The 24,434-nt window shown below is 42.7% G+C and overlaps 1 protein-coding gene across 1 annotated transcript in view; it reads left to right on the forward strand.

Annotated features, from left to right (window-relative positions):
- Nucleotides 1-24,434, forward strand: part of CLCN7 (chloride voltage-gated channel 7) — a 131,839-nt gene that overhangs the window by 80,865 nt on the left and 26,540 nt on the right. Inside the window, exons 14-17 of the mRNA XM_030212156.1 lie at nucleotides 776-836; nucleotides 2,685-2,823; nucleotides 6,404-6,497; nucleotides 13,963-14,132. Coding sequence (XP_030068016.1) covers nucleotides 776-836; nucleotides 2,685-2,823; nucleotides 6,404-6,497; nucleotides 13,963-14,132 — 464 coding nt within the window. The remainder of the gene's footprint in view (nucleotides 1-775; nucleotides 837-2,684; nucleotides 2,824-6,403; nucleotides 6,498-13,962; nucleotides 14,133-24,434) is intronic.

Genomic DNA, 24,434 nt, shown 5'->3' on the forward strand with positions numbered 1-24,434 from the left:
TACACTCCCTCCTCTTCCAGCACCCCTTTGGAAATGGCGCATCCTGAGATGCACTGGGCGAGGCTTCACCACCATATAAGGAAGTTCTCAGCAGTGTTTGGCACACTGCCTGTTGAGCATTGGGGAGGAATAATAAAATTCTTGTTTTAACGTGCATTTGCATGCTACTTGCGGTCAGAGTCTGCGAGTGCGTTGTTTTACGCGCTTGGTGGCTCTGATCATGGGGTGCTAGTATGGCACTAATAGCCTCTTGCACCCGTGTTTGCTTCTGATTATCAGCCTGTCAGTGTCTTCAAGAGTGTAAACATGTTTCGTGACCCATAAGGGGGTCACTCTAAACTCTTTGTAATCTAGTCAGTGGTAGAGGAATTTAGGATGGGAATGTTTATACGGGTGACTGTAGGGCTCTGAATCTAGGGGAATAACCTATGCCAGTCCTCATTTGACTCCACTCCATGCGAGGTTGCATCGGGAAACCAAAATGTATTTTTCCTGTACACATTGTGGTAAAACTAAAACAAGGACTGGCTCAGCTTGTCCTCCTGGATGTGGAACTGTATGGTTACCCCATATATGGATGTTATTTCATTCTGTGATCTGTGTATAGTGGTGCCAGTGGTGCAAAGGAATTGCAAGGGGAGGAGGTTGTTTCTGACTGGATATGTGAACTGCTGTATCTGAAACTGTCCCCTCTCTGGTATCCACTTTTAACTTAACCACAGATTTATGCTATATCAGAGCAATTAATACTTTGCTTTTTTATCACCGATTCTAGGTGGCATCCTAGGTGCAGTATTCAACGCAGCGAACTACTGGTTGACAATATTCAGAATCAGGTAAAGTGGTCAGAGCAGTAATAAATGTATGTGGGGGATTTAAACATGAAACAAATTATATATTTACAAGTGTGTATTCTAGAAGCAAATTGTGCACATAGTTTTGTTGTGAAAAATAAGTGTTGCTCACTGTCTTCCCTTCCCCCCCAATTGTGTGAAAGTTCCACAGTCCTGGCAGAGAATTGTGATTGCTGTTAGTCCACTTGGTTGTTAGCCCTTATTTTCACATACCCCAGTTGTAGGCAATACCTTTTTTATGGGACTACCTTAATATATGTTTGATAAGCTTTTGAGAGTTATTCTCTCCTCATTGCTGCAAAGCTGAGCCTATAGCGCTACAGCCTGAGCACACTCTTCTAGCGCAGTCTCGAGGATCCCACACTCGCTGCCCATGAACTGATTCCTCCTCAGTACTACATTTAACTTTCGCTGCAGCTGAGTTCAGCCCTGCCCAGGTCTGCCGTCCAAGGGTCCCACACTCACTGCAGGTAGATCCGCATCCTCCCCAGTATCCATGGGGCTCGCAGTCATTGCAGATTGGTGCCAGCCTTGGCTAAATTGATAGACTAGATTAGGTTCTCGAAAATCAGTACTGAATAAATTCAGCGCTCAATGCTATTCTATAATGGGCGCAAAGATGAGCACCTGTTAACATAGTAACATAGTAGATGACGGCAGAAAAAGACCTGCATGGTCCATCCAGTCTACCCAACAAGATAAACTCATATGTGTATACCTTACCTTGATTTGTACCTGCCTTTTTCAGGGCACAGACCGTATAAGTTTGCCCAGCAGTATTTCCCGCCTCCCAACCACCAGTCCCGCCTCTCATCACTGGCTCTGGCACAGACCGTATAAGTCTGCCCTCCACTGTCCTCGCCTCCCAACCACCAAACTCTCTTCCGCCACCTGCTCCGCCACCCAATTTTGGCTAAGCTTCTGAGGATCCATTCCTACTGCATAGGATTCCTTTATGCATATCCCACGCATGTTTGAATTCCGTTACCGTTTTCATCTCCACCACCTCCCGCGGGAGGGCATTCCAAGCATCCACCACCCTCACCGTGAAAAAATACTTCCTGACATCTTTTTTGAGTCTGCCCCCCTTCAATCTCATTTCATGTCCTCTCGTTCTACCGCCTTCCCAGATCTGTTGTAGAAGTGAGTGGCGATTTCAGCGCCCAGATTTGAGTACTAGGACTTACGCCTGCTGAAACCAGGTGTAATTCCCGGCACATCCCTGGTATTCTATAACAGAGAGCGCAAATTTTAGGAATACCCCATGGCCACACCCCCTTTTGGATTGTGAACTATGGGATTTGGGGTACACTGTTATTGAATACTGCACAGCAAGATGTGTGCGCAAATTCAAATTGGTGCATAATTGGCTCGTTACCTAATTTAGTTGGGTGCACATCTTGGATCAGTGCCCAGTTTTGGGCGCCATATACAGAATCCAGGGGATTGTGTTTTGGAGCATGGCACGAATGTGACAGGAGTGACTGGGAATTGCTTCCTCACTATTTGGATCTGGCTATAGGCAAGACAAAAGGATGGGGGGAAACACAGGCAGTATAGACACACAGATTGGATGGGGCTGACCTGGCACAATTTTGTTTTCCTTTTTATATTTTTTAAAACATTTTTTTTGTTTATTTCAAATAACAAAACAAAAAACTAAATACAATGAAAATATTTTCAGTACATATCTATAATCTCATTCCATGACTTTATCTGATATCCATTAGCTGATCTTGTGGCTTAATTACATGACCCTTGTCTGGTGTATTTCTTAAAGAATTCTTGAGGTAGCAAAAGCTTTATGTCACTTACCTTTTGATTTACTAGGTACATCCATCGCCGTTATCTGCAAGTTGTAGAAGCCATGCTGGTGGCTGCAGTCACTGCAACCATAGCCTTTATCATGATTTATTATTCCAACGACTGCCAACCTCTGCAAGAGAATTCAATAGAATATCCTCTGCAGGTAAGATAAGAGATACAGAGCCCACACGATTACCCTTTATAGTTAGAGCCCAAGTAAGTGCTCTTTGCAGGTAAGAACAGAGGCATTAAAGCTAAGTGTTGTTTTGCATTCATGTACTAAAAGCTAAGCGATGTTTCGCGTTTATGGGCACTTTAGACTAAGCCTGTGTGTGATTACAGTCAGAATTGAATGTCATTTTTGAAGCACAGCAGTAGCACGTAATAAATAAGGAGAAAATTCAACCCCCCATGATAGAAACTATCAACGGCCATTATTAGGCACGTTGTATACCTAGGACGTCAGGTCCGATAGGTTCTGAGGGGTTTTCTCCTTTATAAAAAAATAAAATAAACAAATATATGATAGAACATCATTTTGGATTAGCTATTTTCCTTTTGTTTTGTATAGATTTACTGTATCGTAGCACCAGTTTTTCCTGCACAATTTTTGAGTGTTGAAATTCTTTATCTTGTGCTGAATTCTTAGTGTTTAATACAGAAGTGACTGTCGGGCTCATTTTTGAAAGAAAAGGACGTCCATCTTTCGACATAAATTGGAAGATGGATGTTCATCTCCCAGAGACGTCCAAATCGGTATAATCGAAACCCAATTTTGGACGTCTCCAACTGCAGTCCGTCGCAAGGATGTCCAAATTTCAAGGGGGGCATGTCGGAAGCGTAGCGAAGACTTGGGCATGCCTAACACTTGGACGTCTTTGACCCATAATCGATAACGAACACTTGGACATTTTCACCCGGACGTGTTTTTTTTTTTTTTTTACGAATAAGGCACAAAAAGGTGCCCGAAATGTCCAGATGACCTACCGTTACTCCCCCAGTGGTCACTAACTCCCGCCCACCCTCAAAAAAACATCTTTAAAAATATTTCGTGCCAGCCTCAGATGTCATACTCAGGTCCATGACAGCACATGCAGGTCCCTGGAGGAGTTTTAGTGGGTACTGCAGTGCACTTCAGACAGGTGGACCCAGTCCCATCCTCCCCCTACATGTTACACTTGTGGTGGTAAATGTGAGCCCTTCAAAACCCACTGTACTCACATGTAGGTGCCCCCCTTCATCCCTAAGGGCTATGGTAGTGGTGTACAGTTGTGGGGAGTGGGTTTTGGGAGGCTCAGCACACAAGGTAAGGGAGCAATGTACCTGGGAGCAATTTGTGAAGTCCACCCTCAGTGCCCCCTAGGGTGCCCGGTTGGTGTCCTGGCATGTCAGGGGGACCTGTGCACTAGAAATGCTGGTTCCTTCCAGCACTTGGACATCTTTGGTTTCGAAAATCGCTTACAATCAGAGACATCCAAATCCAAGGACGTCCAAATATAGGGATGTTCAAATTTAAGGATGTCCTTGGATTTGGATGTCTGACGGTATTTTCAAAACGAAAGATGGATGTCCATCCTTTTTCGAAAATACGTTTTTCCCTGCCCCTGGATTTCAACGTTTTGCAAAGATGTCCAAATCGCAACTTGGGACGTTTCTTTCGAAAATGCCCCTCTATATTACTCTGTGATAAACTAATGGGGGTTGTTTTAGTTTCTATCACACCTTTTACAATTCAGAAAGACACACCAGAGCCCGAGTGTGTACCCTATGCAGGTAAGAACAGAGATACCAGGGCTTGAGCAAGTACCCTCTACAGGTAGGAAGAGAGATGACAAAGTGAACCCAGATGGCGAATAAGAGCAGATACTAGAACATCATTAAATATCCAGTGTATTTTATCTGGTATACTGCTAAATTCCCTTACTATAGGTTTCAAAACAGTTAACAAATTAAAGGCTCCTTTTACAAAGCAGCGCTACTAGTTAGCGGCATGCTGAATGCGAAGAAGCCCATTCAATTCCCATGGGCTTCTTCGATTCAGTACACAATAATCAGTAATGCCACTTTGTAAAAGGAGCCCTAAATAATTCAGCAAGTCTGGAAAAATAACAATTATTTTACGTCCGGTAAGTGTTGCATTATATTATTAAAGATCAATATAAATAAATCATTTGTTATTTCCAAAATACACACCGAATAAAAAAAAAGTTTTCAGCTCATAATGAAAATTAAAATACTCAGGCAGACTTCTTAAGGTCCATGGAAGATTATTCCTCTGCTATAAAGCCAAAGGACCTACTCAAAATAAATATGAAACTTAACACCCTTAGCTTTTGGAACATAGAAAGTTGTTTGGTAGAGTGCAAGGTTCTACTTAGGGAGGGGAAAGAAAAGAAAAGAAAGGAAGCCATATACTGGTATGTTATTTGTATTCTGCCAACTCCCATCAAGGTTTAAAGCGAATTACAAATGTAGTGATAAATGTGAGAAAGAAATTAAGAATTTTTCAAATGTCTAGGGTTTTTTTTTTTCAGAATAAATAGTATAATGGAGATTGTTTCAGTTTGTTAGGAAAAGATTCCCATACTTGAATCACTCTGTATAAGAACAAACTCTCCAGTAGTGAGGTGCTACCTCTATCATATCTCCCCTCAGCCGCCTTTTCTCCAAGCTGAAGAGCCCTAGCTGCTTTAGCCTTCCCTAATAGGGAAGCCGTCCCACCTCCTTTATTTTTTTTGTTGCCTTTCTCTGCATCCTAAAGCATACGATTCCAATATATAGAATTTGAAAGAAAAGCAGGAGAGAGGAGATATGATAAGAGAGACATAAATACTTCTGTGGAATGAATACACAGGAGGTGAGTCTCGGTTGAAAGGATGCTCTGGAATGAGGGGTCAGGATAACGTAAAAGAGTATAGACTTGGGCGCAATCTGAGAAAATACTCCTTTGTGGTAGAGACAAGGACTGAATCAGAATTCAAGAAAGTGTGGGACAAGCACATAGAATCTCTAAGGGAAGGAAGGGATGATCTGGATGGGTAAACTGGGTAGACCATATGGTCTTTATCTGCAGTCATTTTGTCTGTTTGTTTTTTTGTAAGTAATGTCTTGGACACCATACATTTTTAAGGTAGTGGTGAGGCATCCCAGGTGGCAAAGTTGAACAGGCAGGTTGAGATTTGGGGATTCATGGTGGGATTTCTGGTGCATTGGAGCTGATCTCGTAGTTGTCAACATAAAGATTGTGTTGTAAATGCAGGTCTGTGCAGATTACCCCTAGCCCTACCCACCACCAATATCTTCATATGTGCACATTATGAGTTGGTGTCCCACACGGCATTGGGCAGTGCCTTAAGGAACCCAAGCTCATCATAATAGGATATTAGTGGAGGAAGATCCACCAAAGAATATACTAAAAGTGCAATGAAAGAGATAAGAGAAGACCCAAGATAGCATAGAACAGTGGTTCTCAAACCTAGTCCTGGAGGCATCCCAGCCAGTCAGGTTTTCAGGATACCCACAATGAATATTCATAAAAGAGTCCATTTTGCATTCTCATTAGATTCAGAGCCATTCTTGGACATTACTTTCTTATAGTGAACTTCAGGAATAACTGTACGCTTAACACTTTCAGCCACCTCTAGCAGTAGGCTGGAGACCTGTCAAGCCTCACTTCCTCTGCCTTGCTCCTCTTTGTACTGTCACTACTAACAGATGTTCCTGGCTTTTGTCTCCTCTCCTAGCTGTTCTGTGCAGATGGACAATATAATTCCATGGCATCTACCTTCTTCACTACCCCTGAGAGAAGTGTTCGCAGCCTTTTTCATGACCCAGCAGGTCAGCATTTGTGTTTTTCACATTTGTTTATAGATAGTTAAGCATACAGAGGGTAATTCTATAAATTAGGTGCGCATTACACACACAGATATTTAGAATAATAGCATATGCCAACATGATGTCAAAGCGCTATTCTGCAAATACCTGCTTAGCTTACCTTTTGTGGATTTGCAAGGGGACATACATAGGGCGGTGCATGGGTAGGACATACTTATGCATGTAACTTACTGAGTACTGTAAGTTACGCAGGTACCTGCTATACCTAGGTGCTCCCAGTTACACTAATCTCTCTATATAAAACGCACCTCCAACGTTCTAATGAAGCCGGAAGTTGTAGTTGTGTAGATCGCTTTTGCCCATGAGTGTGTGCCCCGCCCTTGCATTACAACGTGGTGACGTTGAGGGTGGAGCGCTCACACTCACCAACTCACCGTGGGAGAGAGAGAAGGAGGGAGGGTGGGGATTACCTTGCTAGCGCCCGATCGTCATGACGTCGAATCGCATCGCTCAGATGCATAACAGATCTATCCACCACCCGAACAACATCAATCGTCGGCGCAGAGAAGAAGAGAAATGTGGCTGTCGTCAGCACAGGTACGCGAAGGGGGAGGGTTTTCTGCGGGAATGGGGGGGGTCGACAGGGTCACGCCATGGGGGTCAAGGGGTCAGTAACGCCGAGGGGGGGGTGTTGAAATCGGAGGGAGGGGGGAATCTGGAACTCGGTGGTAGGGGCGTGAGGGGGCCTTGAACTGGGAGGGAGGGACGGGCTTCAGGGGACCTTGAACTGGGAGGGAGGGAGGTGGGGTCTGCAACTCGGAAGCAAGGAAGAAAGGGAGGGAGGAAGGGGGGTGTGGAACTCAGAAGGAAAGGAAGGAAGAAAGGGAGGGAGGGGAGTCTGGGAGGGAGGGGGGGCTGGAACTCGGGAGGGAGGGGGGTGTGGAATAAGGGAGGGAGGGAGGGGGGTCTGGAGACAGGGAGGGTGGGAGGGAGGGAGGAGGAGGGAATACCTTGCTAGCGCCCGTTTCATTGCCTACTGAAATGGGCCTTTTATACTAGTATTCTATAAATAGTGGAGGAGTGGCCTAGTGGTTAGAGTGGTGAACTTTGGTCCTGGGGAACTGGGTTCGATTCCCACTGCAGGCACAGGCAGTTCCTTGTGACTCTGGGCAAGTCACTTAACCCTCCATTGCCCCAGGTACAAATAAGTACCTGTATATAATCTGTAAGCCGCATTGAGCCTGCCATGAGTGGGAAAGCACGGGGTACAAATGTAATAAAATAAAGGAAAGGAATTGCCTCGTTTTCTTTACTGTATAGGTTCCTACCAGTTGCTCTCTGGGTGGCTAATTGGAGGTGCCCAGTTATAGAATTGCCCCCACATTGTTTCCACCCACTGGGACAGTGGCTTGCATAAATCATGTTCTTTTGTCCAAAAGTTATTAGTTTGTTGTCTGGGATGGTTGCATGGATCAGTAGGTTAAGGTATTGTTTAGTCCTCAAGCTCAGCGAATTAGAAAGAAATACCAAATGCTCAGGCATTGCTCTTAAGATTTTTTTCTATTTACTCTTTCAACAAAGACACCAGTCAATATTTCATTTTTGTGAATGACAGGATTATAATGCCCAATATTACGGGGGAAGTTTTCAAAAGGATTATCTGTATATAAATGTGTGTTGATCTGCACAAAATCCTCCTTTGAAAATTGACCCTCCCCATATGTATAAGGAAAAGAGGAGATGCTATGGGGGGACCTGGGTGGGGCTGGGTCCAGCTCACTCAGGTATGCAGGGTATTTATTTTAAACTCCCTGTGCATACTTTTCAGCAGGGAGTTTGTACCTGTTAACTGTGGAGTACATATTTTATAGAGTTTCTTTTTGAAAATTAGATTGTAGGACTGCAAGCTCTGCAGGGAGGCTGTTAATGGAAACTTTTGATCTTAACCTGCTAATTTCTTTCCTTCAGTCTGTCAATGGGTATTTTTTCATCTTTGCATTCCTCTTCTCTAAAGTTTATAGTTAGGGTAGTTTGTTTTTCCCTAGTCCTCATGCTTTGTTAGGTGAATACTGATGAGCTGTAGCTGCACAGTGCCTTTTATAGTGCTGAAGTTTAGTTTAATTGATTTATATTCTGCCTCATTATCTAAGCAGATCCCAAAATCACATACATAATAAAATCAACATATATAGACATAAAATTAAATTAAATACAATAAACAGTAATATAGTCAAATAAAACAGTCAATGAATAGATAACACATAAGTTGACCTGCTTCATGGCACCCTGACGGGCACAAACCACATGTTCTGGATTGGTCTGGATGATGAGAAATGGCCTCTAAGGAGGTCATTTTATAAAGAATTTTCCAGTTAACATGCAGAAATTGTGTCTTATAAAACTGCTCTTTGGTAAAGCAGAAGGAACATAACATAAGAATAGCCATACTGGGGCACACCGATGGTCCATCTAGCCCAGTATCCTGCTTCCAACAATGGCCAATCCAGGTTACAAGTACCTGGCAGAAACCCAATTTGTATCGACATTCCATTCTACAAATCCCAGGGCAAGCAGTAGCTTCCCCATGTCTATCTGAATAGCTGACTATGGACTTTTTCTTCAGGAACTTGTCCAAATGTTTTTTAAATCAGATAGATTAATAGCTGTTACCATATCCTCTGGTAACAAGTTCCAGAGCTTAACTATTTGTTGAGTGAAAAAAATATTTCTTCCTTTTCATTTTTAAAATATTACCATGCAACTTCCTTGAGTGTCCCTTAGTCTTATTTTTTGAAAGAATAAACAATTGATTCACGTTTACCCATTCTACACCACCTCTATCATATCCCCCCCCCCCCCCCCCCCCCTCAGCTATCCCTTTTCCAAGTTGAAGAGCCTTAACCTCTTAAGCCTTTCTTCATATGGGAGGAGTTCCATCCTTTTTATCATTTTGGTTGCTCTTCTTTGAGCCTTTTCTAACTCCACTATATCTTTTTTTTTTTTTTTTGAGATACAGCGACCAGAATTGCACACAGTACTCAAGATGAGGTCACATCATGGAACAGTACAGAGGCATTATAGTATTCTTGGTCTTATTTACCATCCTATTCCTAATAATTCCAAGAAAGAAACTATTAAAGGGGTCTAATAAGATGCATCATAGTATGGTGTATGTTTTATGTATTTAACTATTTTTGCTATAAACTTTTTGGGGTTGAACTTTAAAGATGTAGCATATGCAAATCAAAATAGCATAATATTGAAATTGCCACAAAATTGTACAGAATAGTTAGGCATAGATTTTGACCTTTAAGTCTTTTCCCTCCATTTCCAAAATAGTCTTGGAAGGGGTAGTGTATATGTAAAAAAAATATATGTGTATATATATATATATATATATATCAGTGGCGTAGCCAGACAGCCAATTTTGGGTGGGCCTGAGCCCGAAGTGGGTGGGCACAAAATTTTCTCTGCCCCGCCCCCTTCCTCCCCCTATTCTCCACCTCTCCCCCAGCACCTCCCAACTCAAAATAGAAACAGAAACACTTTAGCTCATGAGGAAAGTGACATCCGCTATGCACATTTCTCAAGCTATCATATTTCAGTTAAGATTCAAAATAAAATGCCTTTTCTACCTTTGTTGTCTGGTCATTTTCTTTTTCCATCATGTTGATCCAGTTTCTCTTTTGAACTTTCCAATCTTTTTGCTATTTCTCCTTCAAGCAGCTGCTGTCCATTTGTCTTTTTCTCCTCTCTTGTTCCATTCCCTCACTTCACTTGCCTCTGACATATTGAACTTTCCATTTTAGCTCTTTCCTCTTTTTTTTCTTTTCTGTTCTGTCCACCCAAATTTTATCCTGTCTAACCCCTTTTCCTTTGTTTTACTTTTCAGATACCTGTCAGATTCCTTTTCACCCACTAGTTCTCCTAGTCCCCATCTCGCTACTTCCCCAGCCATCCATTCCCTTCCATCTTCAATCTATTCCCCCTTACCATATTTCTTTCCCCTGTAATCACCATCCTCCTTGCATTCATTTGCTTGCCACCCCCTTGGCCTCTCCCACATGGTTCCACATTTCCCAATGTCTCTCTCCCTCCACCCTTCTAGCCCAGCATCTGCTCCCTCTCTTCTCCCCACCCTTCACCCCCTCCCAGCATCTTCCTGTCACTTCTCTCTTTCGTCTTGCCCCCCTCTCCTGTGATCCAGTGTGGCCAGAATTTCCCCCACCCATCCTGTTTCTTTCCACCCCCCTCTCTCCCCCTTCGCAGCATCTCTCAACTCTTGGCAAAGAACAACAATGTGGATGCAGCAGCTCACAGGTTTGCTTGCTGTGTTTTGAATGAACGGCGACGCGATGGCTGAACGGGGGAGTGGAAACAGAAATTTACCAAATGGCTTCCTTACAGTGGGCTGGCTCACTTGCACTCCACTCCTGAGGTTGCAGCGGCGAACTGGCGGGCAGGGCGCTATGCTCAAGTAGTAAAAGCAGCAAGCCGGCAGGTTTGAGTCCGTCCTTCGCTTCCCTGCCTTCTCTGCGTCCCGCCTTCCTGTGATGTCATTTCCTTTCAGGCGGGTGGGACGCAGAGAAGGCAGGGAAGCGAAGGACGGACTCAAACTTGCCGGCTTGCTGCTTTTACTACTGGAGAGTGGCGCACTGGCGCCCCGCCCGCCGGTTCATCGCTGCGGGCGAGGATTTGAAGATATGGATGGACGGGGATGGACTCGGACTCTGGGTGGGCCTGGGCCCATTCAGGCCCACCCGTAGCTACGCCCCTGATATATATATATGTATATATATATATATATACTAGTAAAAAAGGCCCGTTTCCGAAACCAATGAAACGGGCGCTAGCATGTGGCTTTTTTTGTGTGTATGTGTCACAGAGTTATTTTGTGTGTGTGTGTGTGAGGGTGCGGTGTGTGTGCAGGTTGTTGATGTGTGTATTTTTTTTGTTTTGTTTTTTGCTTGGGGGTTGTGGGATGTGCTGTGCTGGTCTATTTTTGCACATACCCACAGCAGGAATATTCTTCTCTCGTTCCAGCGGTGGTTCTGTGCTCTCCGTGCTGCACAGATAATGAGCCATTCTGCTGGGGTATGCTCCTCCCTTATTGTCACGTAGTTTCCTCTGATTGGTCTGTCTTACGTTGCCTAGTGTTGCCTGGGAACGGTGTTGTGTTGGTCCTTTGTGTTTCAGAATGTTGAGGGTGTTTTTTCTGATTGGTCCGTCATGCGAGGGCGGGGCAGAGAGACATGGTCATTGTTGTGGCTTCACCACCATGAATCCATGAACCCTTCAGGGAGTGACTGAGTGACTTCAGAACGTTGTCTACAGAACGTTGAGGGTGAGTTTTATTATAGTAGATATATATATGTATATGTATATATATAATATATATATATATATATATATATATATAAAACATATTCACATCCATACACTCATTTTTATAGCATTCAACGGAAGTTAGGCTCTGTTTTTTGGTTTACAGATACCCCTGGGTTATTGGACTTTGTTATTGTTCAGAACCATACATAATTAAGAGCCCAAATCTACTTACATGTCATTGGCTACTTAGTTAGCCCATCTCAACCTCTCAAAACATCACCTTTTCTGTGATGAGGTATTGAGAGAGAGAGAAAAAAAAGCCTATACCCCCTATATTGATGATTTGTGGATGTTCGCACAGAATCTCTTAAATCTTTTATTATAGGTATTCTGTAAAGGACAGGTAGAGTCCAACTTCTCATTTGAAGGAACAACTAACGTATTGATTTCTATAGCCTTCCACAACCTATCAAACCATACTTCCAATGTGAGAGATGATGGATTTTATCACTTAGAATTGTACCCCTATCTGTCAAAGAATAATTTAACTCGGTGTGGTATTTGTGAGAGACATTTTTTCATGTGTGTAAAGTGCACAGCTTCTCAAACCACATTGTAAATTTCTCTCTAAAACTCTTGCATATCAGGGCAATAAATAAAAATAGACAATAATGTCCCTTTCTCTACCAAAACAAATAATCCCATGAGGAAAGAAACACTTTGAGCCCAGTATGTTTATGGCTTCTCATAGTAGAGCTTGAATATGTTTTGTGAGAATTTTTAAAAAGCTCATGCCTCTTTAGATGAACAGATTCTGGTCTAGCAGGTATTCCGTGAATGACAACATAAAGAAAAGCAGCAGACCATAGGTGAATTAAACAGGCAGTCATAGAGTGGTAGATAAGGTTTCAACCAGCTTGGGGGTCATCATTAGTCAACAGGTTGAGGCTTAACGTTCTGAAACACTATTCTATGTTTAGATATGGCCCTACTGTGTATGTCTTCTATTATATAACCATGTCTTTCAAGTCCATCCCAATAATTTCTTTATCTGACTCCTCTCCCCGCACCTTGTTAGTGTTCTTGGTGGGGGGGGGGGGCTCTGTTTTCTCTGTTTACACTCGGTCTTGGCTCCCTCGTTTCCTCTATTAGGTGTTCTCTCACTGCTTTGTAGATGACTCATATTTCTTTCCTTCTCATATCCCTCAATTTCAATATCTTCTGTCTTGTCCTCTTCCTCTATCTGCCCCTGTCTTTTGGCTGAACTCTTGCTGCTTTATAATGAATATCTTCAAAATTGAGCTTTTTTTTTCCTCTGTTGCTATTTGATTTGTGTTTCCCTCACTATGTGTCTTTATATTGATTCCCTACTTACTCGGTCAAAGACTGCAGGGGAGTTGGAACAACTCCTGTATGATATGTAGCATTTCTAGCACATCTACCTTCTTGAGATACTTTCTTCACAATGTTTTTCTAAAGTCCAACTCCTTTTCTATGAGACACCTGGTGTCTCTTTCATTACGTTAATAGCAGGCTAGCGCAATTTTGAATAGCAGTATAAAAATGGCAATAAATATAAACCTGATAAGCTCCATATACATGGCAGGGGGCACAGGAGAGGCATCAGATCATAGGGTCTGGGCTGATCTCCTCCCCCTCCTTTTGCTGCTACTGCCCCTGTTACTGTGCCTTTGGGCCTATATCAGCAAAGAATGAAGCAGCAATAATAAGCACTGGGGAGCCTTTGAGCCTTTGCACCTGTGAAGGTCCTGCTGGTACCACCCCCTCTGACATGTTCCATTAAAATATTCGGAGGCACTATTTCATATTTGGTTGTGTAAATGGTGCTTTTGAGCACTGGTTATGGTGTTAACACTTGGGCACTATATCAAGTTTTGGGGGATCCTACATTGTCATGTTAGCATCAAATAGCATGTTATAGTTCTGTTATTAACATTGGAGGTTCAGGTTATCATTCACAAACTCTAAAACAAAATTCCAACTGTTTAGAAGTCTAGGTTGATTTTTATTTTTTTAAGTGAGTAGAATGTAATTAACCATGCTAAATTAAAAAACAATTTAATTCCAAAAGAAACAAAAACAATGTGTGTTTAGTAACTAGTTATTTTTTCCCCCACAGGTTCCTTTAACCCATTGACCCTGGGTCTCTTCACTCTGGTTTATTTCATCCTGGCCTGTTGGACATATGGGCTGACTGTGTCTGCGGGGGTCTTCATCCCATCCTTGCTCATCGGGGCTGCCTGGGGAAGACTCTTTGGTATTCTGTTGGCGTCAGGAACTGGTGGAGCCGTGAGTTCAGTCCGTTAATATTTGAATGTGTTGACTGTAAAGACATTGTACACCAAACAGGCAATTATATAACTGGGCACCTCAATGCTGAGCGCTGGGCACCAAGTCTATAAAGGTATCTGTGCGGCAAGTTGCCATTGTAGAATACTTAATGTAAATCGGCATTGACGTGCCTAAAGTTAGGTGCAGTTATACCAGATCACTGGCAGGTGTAACTAACTGTTTGTGCCTAAGTGTTCCATGATCTGTGCATAACTTGGAGACACACCTAGGCCTCTTCTGTGCTCCACCCACATTCCAGCCCTTCTTACAGTTACATGCTAATTGCCAATTATCTTGGCACTCAGTGGTGTAGCAAGGGGGGGCGGGGGGCAGTCCGCCCCGGGTGTCAGCTCAAGGGGGGTGCTCCCTGCCAGCTCCCCCCCCCCCCCGGGTGCAGCACGATGACCCCCCCCCCCCTCGGCGCATCAACACCACCAGACCCAGTGCCTACCCTCAGCTCCGTCCAACCAGCTCCCGCACCCTACCTTTAAAGAAATCTCGGAAGCCGAGGCGAGGCGCAGCGCCTCGCGCCTGCATGTAAAAGAAGTGTGGATCGTTTCATCGGGTCTTCCCTCACTCTGTCTGTCCTGCCCTCTGCTGACGCAACTTCCTATTTCCGCAAGGGCGGGACAGACAGAGTGAGGGAAGACCCGATGAAACGATCCACACTTCTTTTACATGCAGGCGCCAGGCACTGCGCCTCGCCTCGCCACGGCTTCTGAGATTTCTTTAAAGGTAGGGTGTGGGAGCTGGTTGGACGGAGTTGAGGAGGGTAGGCACTGGGTCGGGGGGGGGGGGGGTGCAACGGCGAACCGCCCCGGGTGGCAGCCCCCCTTGCTTCACCACTGTTGGCACTTATGCACATATACACAAGAGGGAACAGAAGAGGGAACAGTAGAACAAGAAGGTTCTGACTCCTACGTTTCTTTTAAACAAGAATATATTTATTGCAGAAGAGTATCTGATAAATATGAAGACTCTTTAAAGGTGTTAGGGCTTCTTATGGGACATCCCATTACAAGACCCAACCTTGAATCTTATATATTCAATCATTTACTCTTCTGGATTTTTTTGTGAAATTACAAAAAAACCTTTTTACACAATACATTTTATCAAACCCCTTTTCAACATAGCTTCATCATTATATTGCAATATACAAAGAAATCCCAAATCATATGATTGCTTTATGTATTGCAGTATAATGATGAAGAGGGAAAGAGGCGCTAAAATGCTGGAATAGTCTCTATCTGCCTGCATCTTGAGTTCGCTGTCTTTTGTTTTTATCACTACCAGATTTGGCTCCAAAGGGACACTTTTGTAATGGCATATTTTTGGTAGTCCCTTTTGGGGTCACATCTGATCGCGATCTGAACAAAAGACAGCAAACTCTGGATGCAGGCAGATAGAAACTGCCAAAATGCTTTTCCAGGGTTTTAACATCTCAGCAGCTGCTTTAGGATTTAAGCTAAGTGATTTTATGATTTGGGATTGCCTTGTATATATTGAAATATAATGATGAAGGTATGTTGAAGAATGTTTACAAAAAACTTTCCACCCAATAAATTTTACCATTTTCCACAAAAAAAAAAAAAAAATCCAGAAGAGTAAATGATTGAATATATAAGATTCAAGGTTGGATCTTGTAATGGGATGTCCCATAAGAAGCCCTATTATTTTTCTGATACTCTTCTGTGATAGATAAATATATTCTTGTGTAAAAGACACACAGAGGTCAGAACCTCCTTGTTCTACTTCTCCCTTTTGTGTATATGTATCATCTGACAACTGTATTTTTTTACCATATGTATTTTTTGGTTGTTGACTTATGCACATATGCCACATGTAGCTACACATGCACGGTTATAGACTTGCCCTTCACATCTTCATAGATAGCAAGTAATGAACATACCAGAGGCCACACATGATTCCTTGAACAATTGGATAAATGGGTGGGTAGAATTGGCCTACTCACTAAATGTCATGTACATTGTGGTCCGAGTTCAAATTCAAGCATGCCTACTTTCAGTAACTCTCCTGCTTCTTCATTTTAAGATCATGTTGAACCTTCACCGTCAGTTCGTGGTGCATTAAAAAGGAATGAGCCAATATAGCTTTGATCCTGCTGTTCTTAATGGACCTAATTAATGTATGATTAATCTATCAGGCTTATTTTCGAAGAGAAGGGTGCCCATCTTTCGACACAAATCGGGAGATGGGCGTCCTTCTCTCAGGGTCGCCCAAATCGGCATAATCGTAAGCCGATTTTGGGCATCCCCAACTGCTTCCCGTCGCAGGGACGACCAAAGTTCCTGGGGGCGTGTCGGCGTAGCGAAAGCTGGATTGGGGCATTCCTAACAGATGGGCGTCCTCGAGCGATAATGAAAAAAAGAAGGGCGTCCCTGATGAGCACTTGGCCAACTTGGTCCATTTTTTCTTACGATCAAGCCTCAAAAAGGTGCCCGAACTGACCAGATGACCACCAGAGGGAATCGGGGATGACATCCCCTGACTCCCCCAGTGGTGGCTAACCCCCTCCCACCTTGAAAAAAACAACTTTAAAAACTTTTTTTTTGCGAATGTTTGATCTATCTTGACATCTTTGGAAGTTGTAGCCCGGGAACGCCTGCCATCGCTCTTAGTTAGCTTTGATGTGGAGAAGGCGTTCGACCGGGTGAACTGGTCCTACATGTTTGTTGTTTTGAGACATTACGGCTTTGGGGGGGTTTTTCTGGATGCTGTTGAGGTCTTGTATTCGGAACCGCGGGCGTATGTGTGGGTGAATGGGGAACGCTCAGAGTCTTTTAGGATTTATAGAGGGATCAGACAGGGATGTCCCTTGTCTCCTCTTTTGTTTGTTCTTTCCTTGGATCCTCTCATTCGGGAAATCATACAGCATCCAGAGATACAGGGAGTACCAGTTGGGCGAACGGAATTTCTTCTTTCTGCTTTTGCGGATGACCTGCTGGTGCATCTTACGGAGCCGAGCACTTCTTTACCTGCCCTTTTAGAACTTTTTCGAGAATTTGGAGACTTCGCTGGGTTTCTTCTCAATTATTCCAAGTCATTGGCGTTGCCATCAGCGGAGGAGATACGGCGGGAGTGGGATGGGGAGTTCCCTCTTCATTGGGCGCAGCGATCCTTTAAATATCTGGGTCTGCGCTTGTCGATGAGGGTTTCAGAGTTGTACCATCTGAATGTCTCTGGTTTGTTGAAGGCCACATCGGAGAGGTTGCGAGCTTGGATGTCTTTGCCTTTGTCGCTTTCTGGGCGGATCCAGTTGTTCAGAATGGTGGAGTTCCCCAGATGGCTATATCTGCTGCATATGTTGCCCATTTATCTAAGCGCCAGAGACCTCAATCAGTTGGGTAGGGTGATTAGATGTTTTTGCTGGGGGGGAAGGAAGGCAAAGCTGCCGTTGAATCTATTGCAGGGGTCCTGGGGTGAGGGAGGTTTGGGCCTGCCGGATTTGCGGCGTTATAATTGGGCTTGTCTCATGCGTTACATTGGGGACTGGTTTTTGGCGCGAGATGATTACATATGGAGACGATTGGAAAACCAGTATTATACGCCGTGTAATTTTCATTTTTTACTACAGGCTCCCAGCAAGATGATTCCGGTGGAGTTGCGTAATAGTATATTATTGACCCCTCTGCGAAGTCTTTGGAAAGATATGATGAAGCTGTTTGGCTTGAGTAGATGGATCTCGGATATTCTTCCTATTCAGGGCAACCTGTTGTTCCGACCGGGTTTGGAGAATGTGGTTTTTCAGAAATGGGCGCGACAAGGTATAACTAGGTTAGAACATCTGTTGGATCGGCAGGGGTAATGTTGAATCTGGGGGCATTGGGACTCGGGTATGATATGGGAGGTATCTTCACTCACGCCCAACTGAAGCATTATGTTGATTCATTGGACAGGGGGGCTTTAGGTTCTCGGCATTGTCATTTCCTGCGGCAGTTTTTTCATTCGATGCAGGGGGAACGTCTTTCAATCTCTGGGATGCATAGGGCGTTGGGAAGATATATGGTGCCCAAGGCCCGAGGGCAAATTCAACAGCGCTGGGCGGACGATTTGGCAAGGCCACATTTGGCTTTGGATTTCAATGCTTTGACATCTAGGATTTCAGGTTTGACGGGTAATGCAGAACTTAGAGAATGCTAGTATCGTATTCTACACAGGGCCTACCTAACAAAGACTCAAGTGTTCAGGATGGGAGGAGTATCCACTCCTCTCTGTGGGAAGTGTGGGAGGGCTCCTGGGTCGTTTTTTCATTATTTGAGGGGGTGTTACAAGGTGCGGCATTTTTGGGACTCCATTGTTCGGTATCTGGGCACTCTTTTGGGATCCAGAGTCATGTGTTCCCTTTTGGGGATCTTGCTAGATAAGCATGAGCTTTTTTTGTTACAGGGTGGTGCGGCCCGACAGTTGATTCGCAAGGCCTGTCTGATTGGTAAGCGGCTTATAATGAGTCAATGGATGGAGGAGACCCCCCCCGGATTTCTGGCACTGGCGGAACAGATTACATGAATTCATGCTATTTGAAAGGAGAGGGGTGGGCTGTTCCCCTAAGCGGCGGAGGCAGTTTCTGGACATTTGGGGGCCATATATCCAAAGCTTATCTCCTAAAGGGAGGAGTTTAGTGATCAATTCGCTTTAAGTTCTCAGTTGAAAGGGAGTCGTTCATTTCAGATATAGATCAAAAGTTTGTGTATCTCCTTAGAGGGGGGATTTTCATTATTGGTCTGATTTATCGATATGTTTTTTTCTTATAATTAGGGGGGAAGGGGATAGAGGGTGAGGGGGGGAGTAGGCAAGTAAAAGTTTGATGGGTATAGCAGTGTTGTTGGGGGGGAAGGGGGGGACTTATTACGAACTATGGAGGATAACGGTGAACGTTACTATTGTGTGGTTATGACATGTTACCTAAGGAGGTTCAAATTGAATTGGCAGGCTGTACTGTAAATGTTGAATTATTAAGATAAATTGTTGAACCATAAAATGGTAGGGAGCTATAAGAATCCAGGCTCTCTACGCTTCTTTTGAATGATGATGGTTACAGCATTTGATTGTGATGATGAGTTTTAGTTGTTTGAAATACACTTAAAAGTTAATAAACAGCGTGGCATATACTCTGAGGGGGTGGGGTGGGGGGTGGAGTTGGAGGGGGAGAAAATGTTAAATATTTTGATGATGAGATTTTCGCCATGCTGGTACTCTGTTTGTCTTGTTTTCCAATTGATATATATTGAGATTGTTGACGGTTACTTTTGTTATATCATCAATAAAAATTGTTGAAACATAAAAACTTTTTTTGCCAGCCTCAAATATACTCAGGTCCATCGCAGCAGTATGCAGGTCCCGGTGGGGGGAGCGTGCGTGTGTTTCAGTGGAGGTATAGCGAAGGCGTGGATGTCCTTGTTTCAAACATTTTGTACGTCCTGAACCCCCCCCCCCCCCCCCACACACACAGGGATGGCCAAATTTCAAGGGAGTGGAGTGGAGGAGTGGCCTAGTGGTTAGAGCACTGGTCTTGCAATCCAGAGGTGGCCAGTTCAAATCCCACTGCTGCTACTTGTGATCCAAAATCCAAATAAATAAATAAATAAAGGGGGTGTCGCAAAGGCATAGACGTCCTTCTCACAGAAACATCCACATTTTGGATGTCCTCAACTGGCTTCCCCTCCTTAGGAAGGAAATTGTGTGCAAATGAGCTAACAGCGAGCACCTCATTTGCATGCTATTTCCTTCATGCATGCCCGTTCCTTTCTGAATCGCTAAGGGATCGGTAAGGGAAGGGCTTTTTCCGTTCAGCCAGTCCACTGCAGTGCCCCCTAGGGTGCCCGGTTCGTGTCCTGGCATGTGAGGGGGACCAGTGCACTACAAATGCTGGCTCCTCCCATGACCAAATGAGTTGGATTTGGTCGTTTTTGAGATGGGCGTCCTCGGTTTCCATTATCACCGAAAACTGGGGACGACCATCTCTAAGGTCGACCTAAATGCTGAGATTTGGGTGTCCCTGACCGTATTATCAAAACGAAAGATGGCCGCCCATCTTGTTTCGATAATAGCAGTTTCCCCGCCCCTTCGCAGGGACGTCCTGCGAGGACGCCCTCAGGAAAACTTGGGTGCCCTGTTTGATTATGCCCCTCCACGTCATAAAAAAATAAGAAAAGCCATGCTGAGTCAGAGCAAGGTCCAGTTGAGTACAGTAATCTGTCTGTGATGGTGGCCAGTTTAGATCACAAGTGACCAACTGATTCCCAACATAAATCTATTTCTCATAACTCATTTCCAGGGATGAGTAAGTCTACCTATTAATTTTATATGGACTTTTTTCTCCAGGAACTTGTTCAAACCTCTTTTGAATCCCGATACATTAGTTGCTTTGATCATTCTCCAGCAACAGATTCCATAGCTTAATGATATGTTAAAGTGGAGGAAGAACTTTATACAATTTTTGTTTTCAGTCTTCTGGTCATTAGGTTCATGGAGTAGCCTTATTTATGTTTTTTAAAAAGATAAACAACTGTTCCCTATGTAACTGTTCCATGCCACTCATGATTTTATAACTATGTATCATATCCCCTCTGTCTTTGCTCGAAGCTGAAGAACCCTGATCTGTTTAGTCTCTCTTCATAAGGGAAGTGATCAATCCCTTTGATTACTGTTGTTTTAAAAATACCATTTTGGAAGCCTAGATCGGATGTATTCCACTTCTTTAATAAAGTTAGAAAGAGCGAATGACAGCCAGCATGGTTAAAGAAAAAGTGAAAGAGGCTAATGGAGCCAAAAGAACATTTTTCAGAATATGGAAAAAAGATCGAAATGAAGAAAACATGAAGCAACATAAGCACTGGCAAGTTAAATGAAAAGCACTGATAAAGAAGATCAAAAGAGGATATGAAGAGAAACTTGCCTCGGAGGCAAAAACTCATAACGTTTTCAGGTACATCAGAAGCAAAAAGCCTGTGAGGGAATCTGAGACTATTAAATCATCAAGGAGTAAAAGGGAGGACAGGGCCATAGCAGAGAGGCTGAATGAATTCTTTGCCTCTGTCTTTACTGAAGAAGGTGTAAGAGGGCTACCTGTACCAGAGATGGTTTTCAAGTTAGACAATGCAGAAAAACTGAAAGAAATCTCTGTGAACCTGGAAAGTGTATTGAGCCAAATTGACAAATTAAAGATTAGTAAATCACCTGGACCAGATAATATAAACACCAGGGTACAGAAACAACTCAAATATGAATTTGCAGATCTGCTTTAAAGTGATTTGTAACCTGTCGTTACCAGTGTAATGCCTATTTTAAAAAAGGGATCCAAGGGTGATCTGGGAAATTATAGACCGTTAATCGTGATGTCAGTGCCAGGCAAAATAGTGGAAACTGTTATAAAGAATAAAATCACTGAACACATAGACAAATATGGTTTAATGGGACAGAGTCAACATGGATTCAGCCAAGGGAAGTCTTTCCTCACCAATTTGCTTCATTTCTTTGAATGTGTGAATAAACATATGGATAAAGTTGATCCAGATTACTGAAGACCTATCTATTCGAAACAATTTACGGAAAGAACCAAAACACATAGAGTCCACACTCACTGTTCATCAATGCATCATACATCCAATTATGATCTCCCATCCCCCATAATTCCACATTACTCATACATTTACTCATAGAAATATGTACACCATGTGCCTTTGTGTCTTAACACTGCCCTTAAGCTTCCCTTTGTCTCCTCCCAATGTCTCAATGTTGATGTCCCATTGTAATATTCCTAATGATATTTCGATTATTTCGCATACCTGTACAATATAACCCATAACCAAGTTGTAACAAATGTATTTTCATTATTCTTATCTTATTGTAAGCCACACTGAGCCCGCAAAGAGGTGGGAAAATGTGGGATACAAATGCAAACAATAAACAATAAATAGTATATCTAGATTTTCAGAAGTGGTATGACAAAATCCCTCATGAGAGATTCCTGAGAAAATTAAAAAGCCATGAGATAGGAGGCAATGTTCTGTTGTAGATTAGGAATTGGTTGATGGATAGAAAATAGAGGGTAGGGTTAAGTGGTCAGCTGTCTCAGTGAAGGAAGGTGAATAGTGGAGTGCCACAGGGATCTGTACTGGGACTGGTTCTATTTAACCTATTGATTAATTATCTGGAAATGGAAAGATGAGTGAGGTGATTAAATTTGCAGATGACACAAATCCATTCAAAGTTGTTAAAACACATGTGGATTGTGAAAAATTGCAGGAAGACCTTAGGAAGTTGGAAGACTGGGCATCCAAACGGCAGATGAGTTTTAATGTGAACAAGTGCAAAGTGATGCACATTGGGAAGAATAATTCAAATCATAGTTAATTGATGATAGGCTTAATCCTAGGAATCTGCATCCAAGAAAAGATCTAGGTGTCATCGTGGACAATATGCTGAAATCTTCTGCCCAGTGTGTGAAGGCGTCCAAAAAAGCAAACAGATTACTAGGAATTATTAGGAAAGGGATAGAAAATAAGAGAGCATATTATAATGCCTCTGTATCACTCCATGGTGCGTCCACACCTTGAGTATTGTGTGACATTCTGGTTGCCATATCTTAAAAAAGATATAGCGGAATTAGAAAAGGTTCAAAGAAGGGTGACTAAAATAATTAAGTGGATGGAACTCCTCTCATATGAGGAAAGGCTTAAGAGGTTAGGACTCTTCAGCTTGGAAAAGAGATGACTTGAGGGGGGGATATGATAGAGGTATACAAAATACGGAGGGTTGCTGAACAGGTAAAACGTAAATTGATTTTTTACTCTTTCAAAAAGTTGGACTTGGGGACACTTAAGGAAGTTACATGGTACTAGTTTTAAAATGAACAGTAGGAAATATTTTTTCACTCAAAGAATAGTTAAGCTCTGGAATTCATTGCCTAAGGATGTGGTATCAGCAGTTAGTGTATCTGGTCTTAAAAAAGGTTTGGACAAGTTCCAGGAGTTTTCTATTGAGATAGACATGTGGAAAGCCACTGCTTGTCCCTGGGATCAGTAGCATGAATCCTGCTACTATTTGGGATTCTATGCACACTAAACAATATAAACGGGATAAAATAAAAAAGCAAGCCTAAAAATGAATAAATCAAAAATTAATAAAGGCTAAATTCCCAAGATCAAGATCAAGAGTTGAGATTCTGTCAGGTACTTGTGACCTGAACTGGCCACTGTTGGATACAGGATATTGGGCTAGATGGATTGTTGGTCTGACCCAGTATGGCTATTATGTTCTTATGTTGTCTGCTGAACCTTTTCTAGTTGCACTATATCCTTTTGAGACAGGCATCCAGAATTGCACACAATACTCAAGGCTCATTCACACAAGGGACCTCCATTCAGAGGCACAATGATATTCTCAGTTTTTGTTCTGCATTCTTCTTTGAATAATTCTTAACATTGTATTTGGTTGCAGCTTGTGTGGTGGGGTCTCTGATTGCATTCTGGGAGGATGATTGACGGACACCAATTATCGTCTATACTTTTTTTCCTTCTCTTAATTTTTGCTCAGGATCATGTAATCTTTTTTTTTAAATTATTTTATTTATTCATTTTATATTACATTTATGTCCAATACATAAATGGGAAAGAAAAGAGAAAATATCAATTAAAACAAACATTAAGGAAAAATATCATATTTGTTAGTCCACAATTGGGGGATCCAAGATCAGGAAAACAATCTCAAAGAAAATAAGAAAAACACGGAATGGTTAATCTTACAATTCATATTTTCTGAGGGAGGAAGGTTAATCGGTAATTGCAGCCGGTACAGTGGTAACTTAAAGGAAGTTGCTGCAGAGGGTTCTTCATCTGTTCTTTTAATTCCACAAACTCTTATAATTTCCTGGGTTCAACAAATAAGTAATCAGGAAATAAAACACTTACAAGGGAATCGTCCCACCTAGGGCAATGATTCTTGGCTTAAAAGCCAAGAGTTCACACCTCCTAGTCTGCGATTCCCTTGATATGTCAGGAAATATATTTATCATTGAACCCAAAAAAACTATCAACCATATGTCGGAAATACAATTTCAAAACATTGTTCCTATCTAAATCAAAGGCAAAAGTCACTAATAATATAACTCTATATACAGGGTATTTTAGGAAAATGTATCTTTCTCAAGTTATTTTTCCTTAATTGGTTCTCCAGAAGTTCCAATTTTTTACAAGAAACATAATTGTCCTTCATTACTAGATTAACTGATTTTCGTAGAGA

The sequence above is a fragment of the Microcaecilia unicolor genome, chromosome 8 (assembly GCF_901765095.1).
Source record: "Microcaecilia unicolor chromosome 8, aMicUni1.1, whole genome shotgun sequence".
Classification (NCBI taxonomy): Eukaryota; Metazoa; Chordata; class Amphibia; order Gymnophiona; family Siphonopidae; genus Microcaecilia; species Microcaecilia unicolor.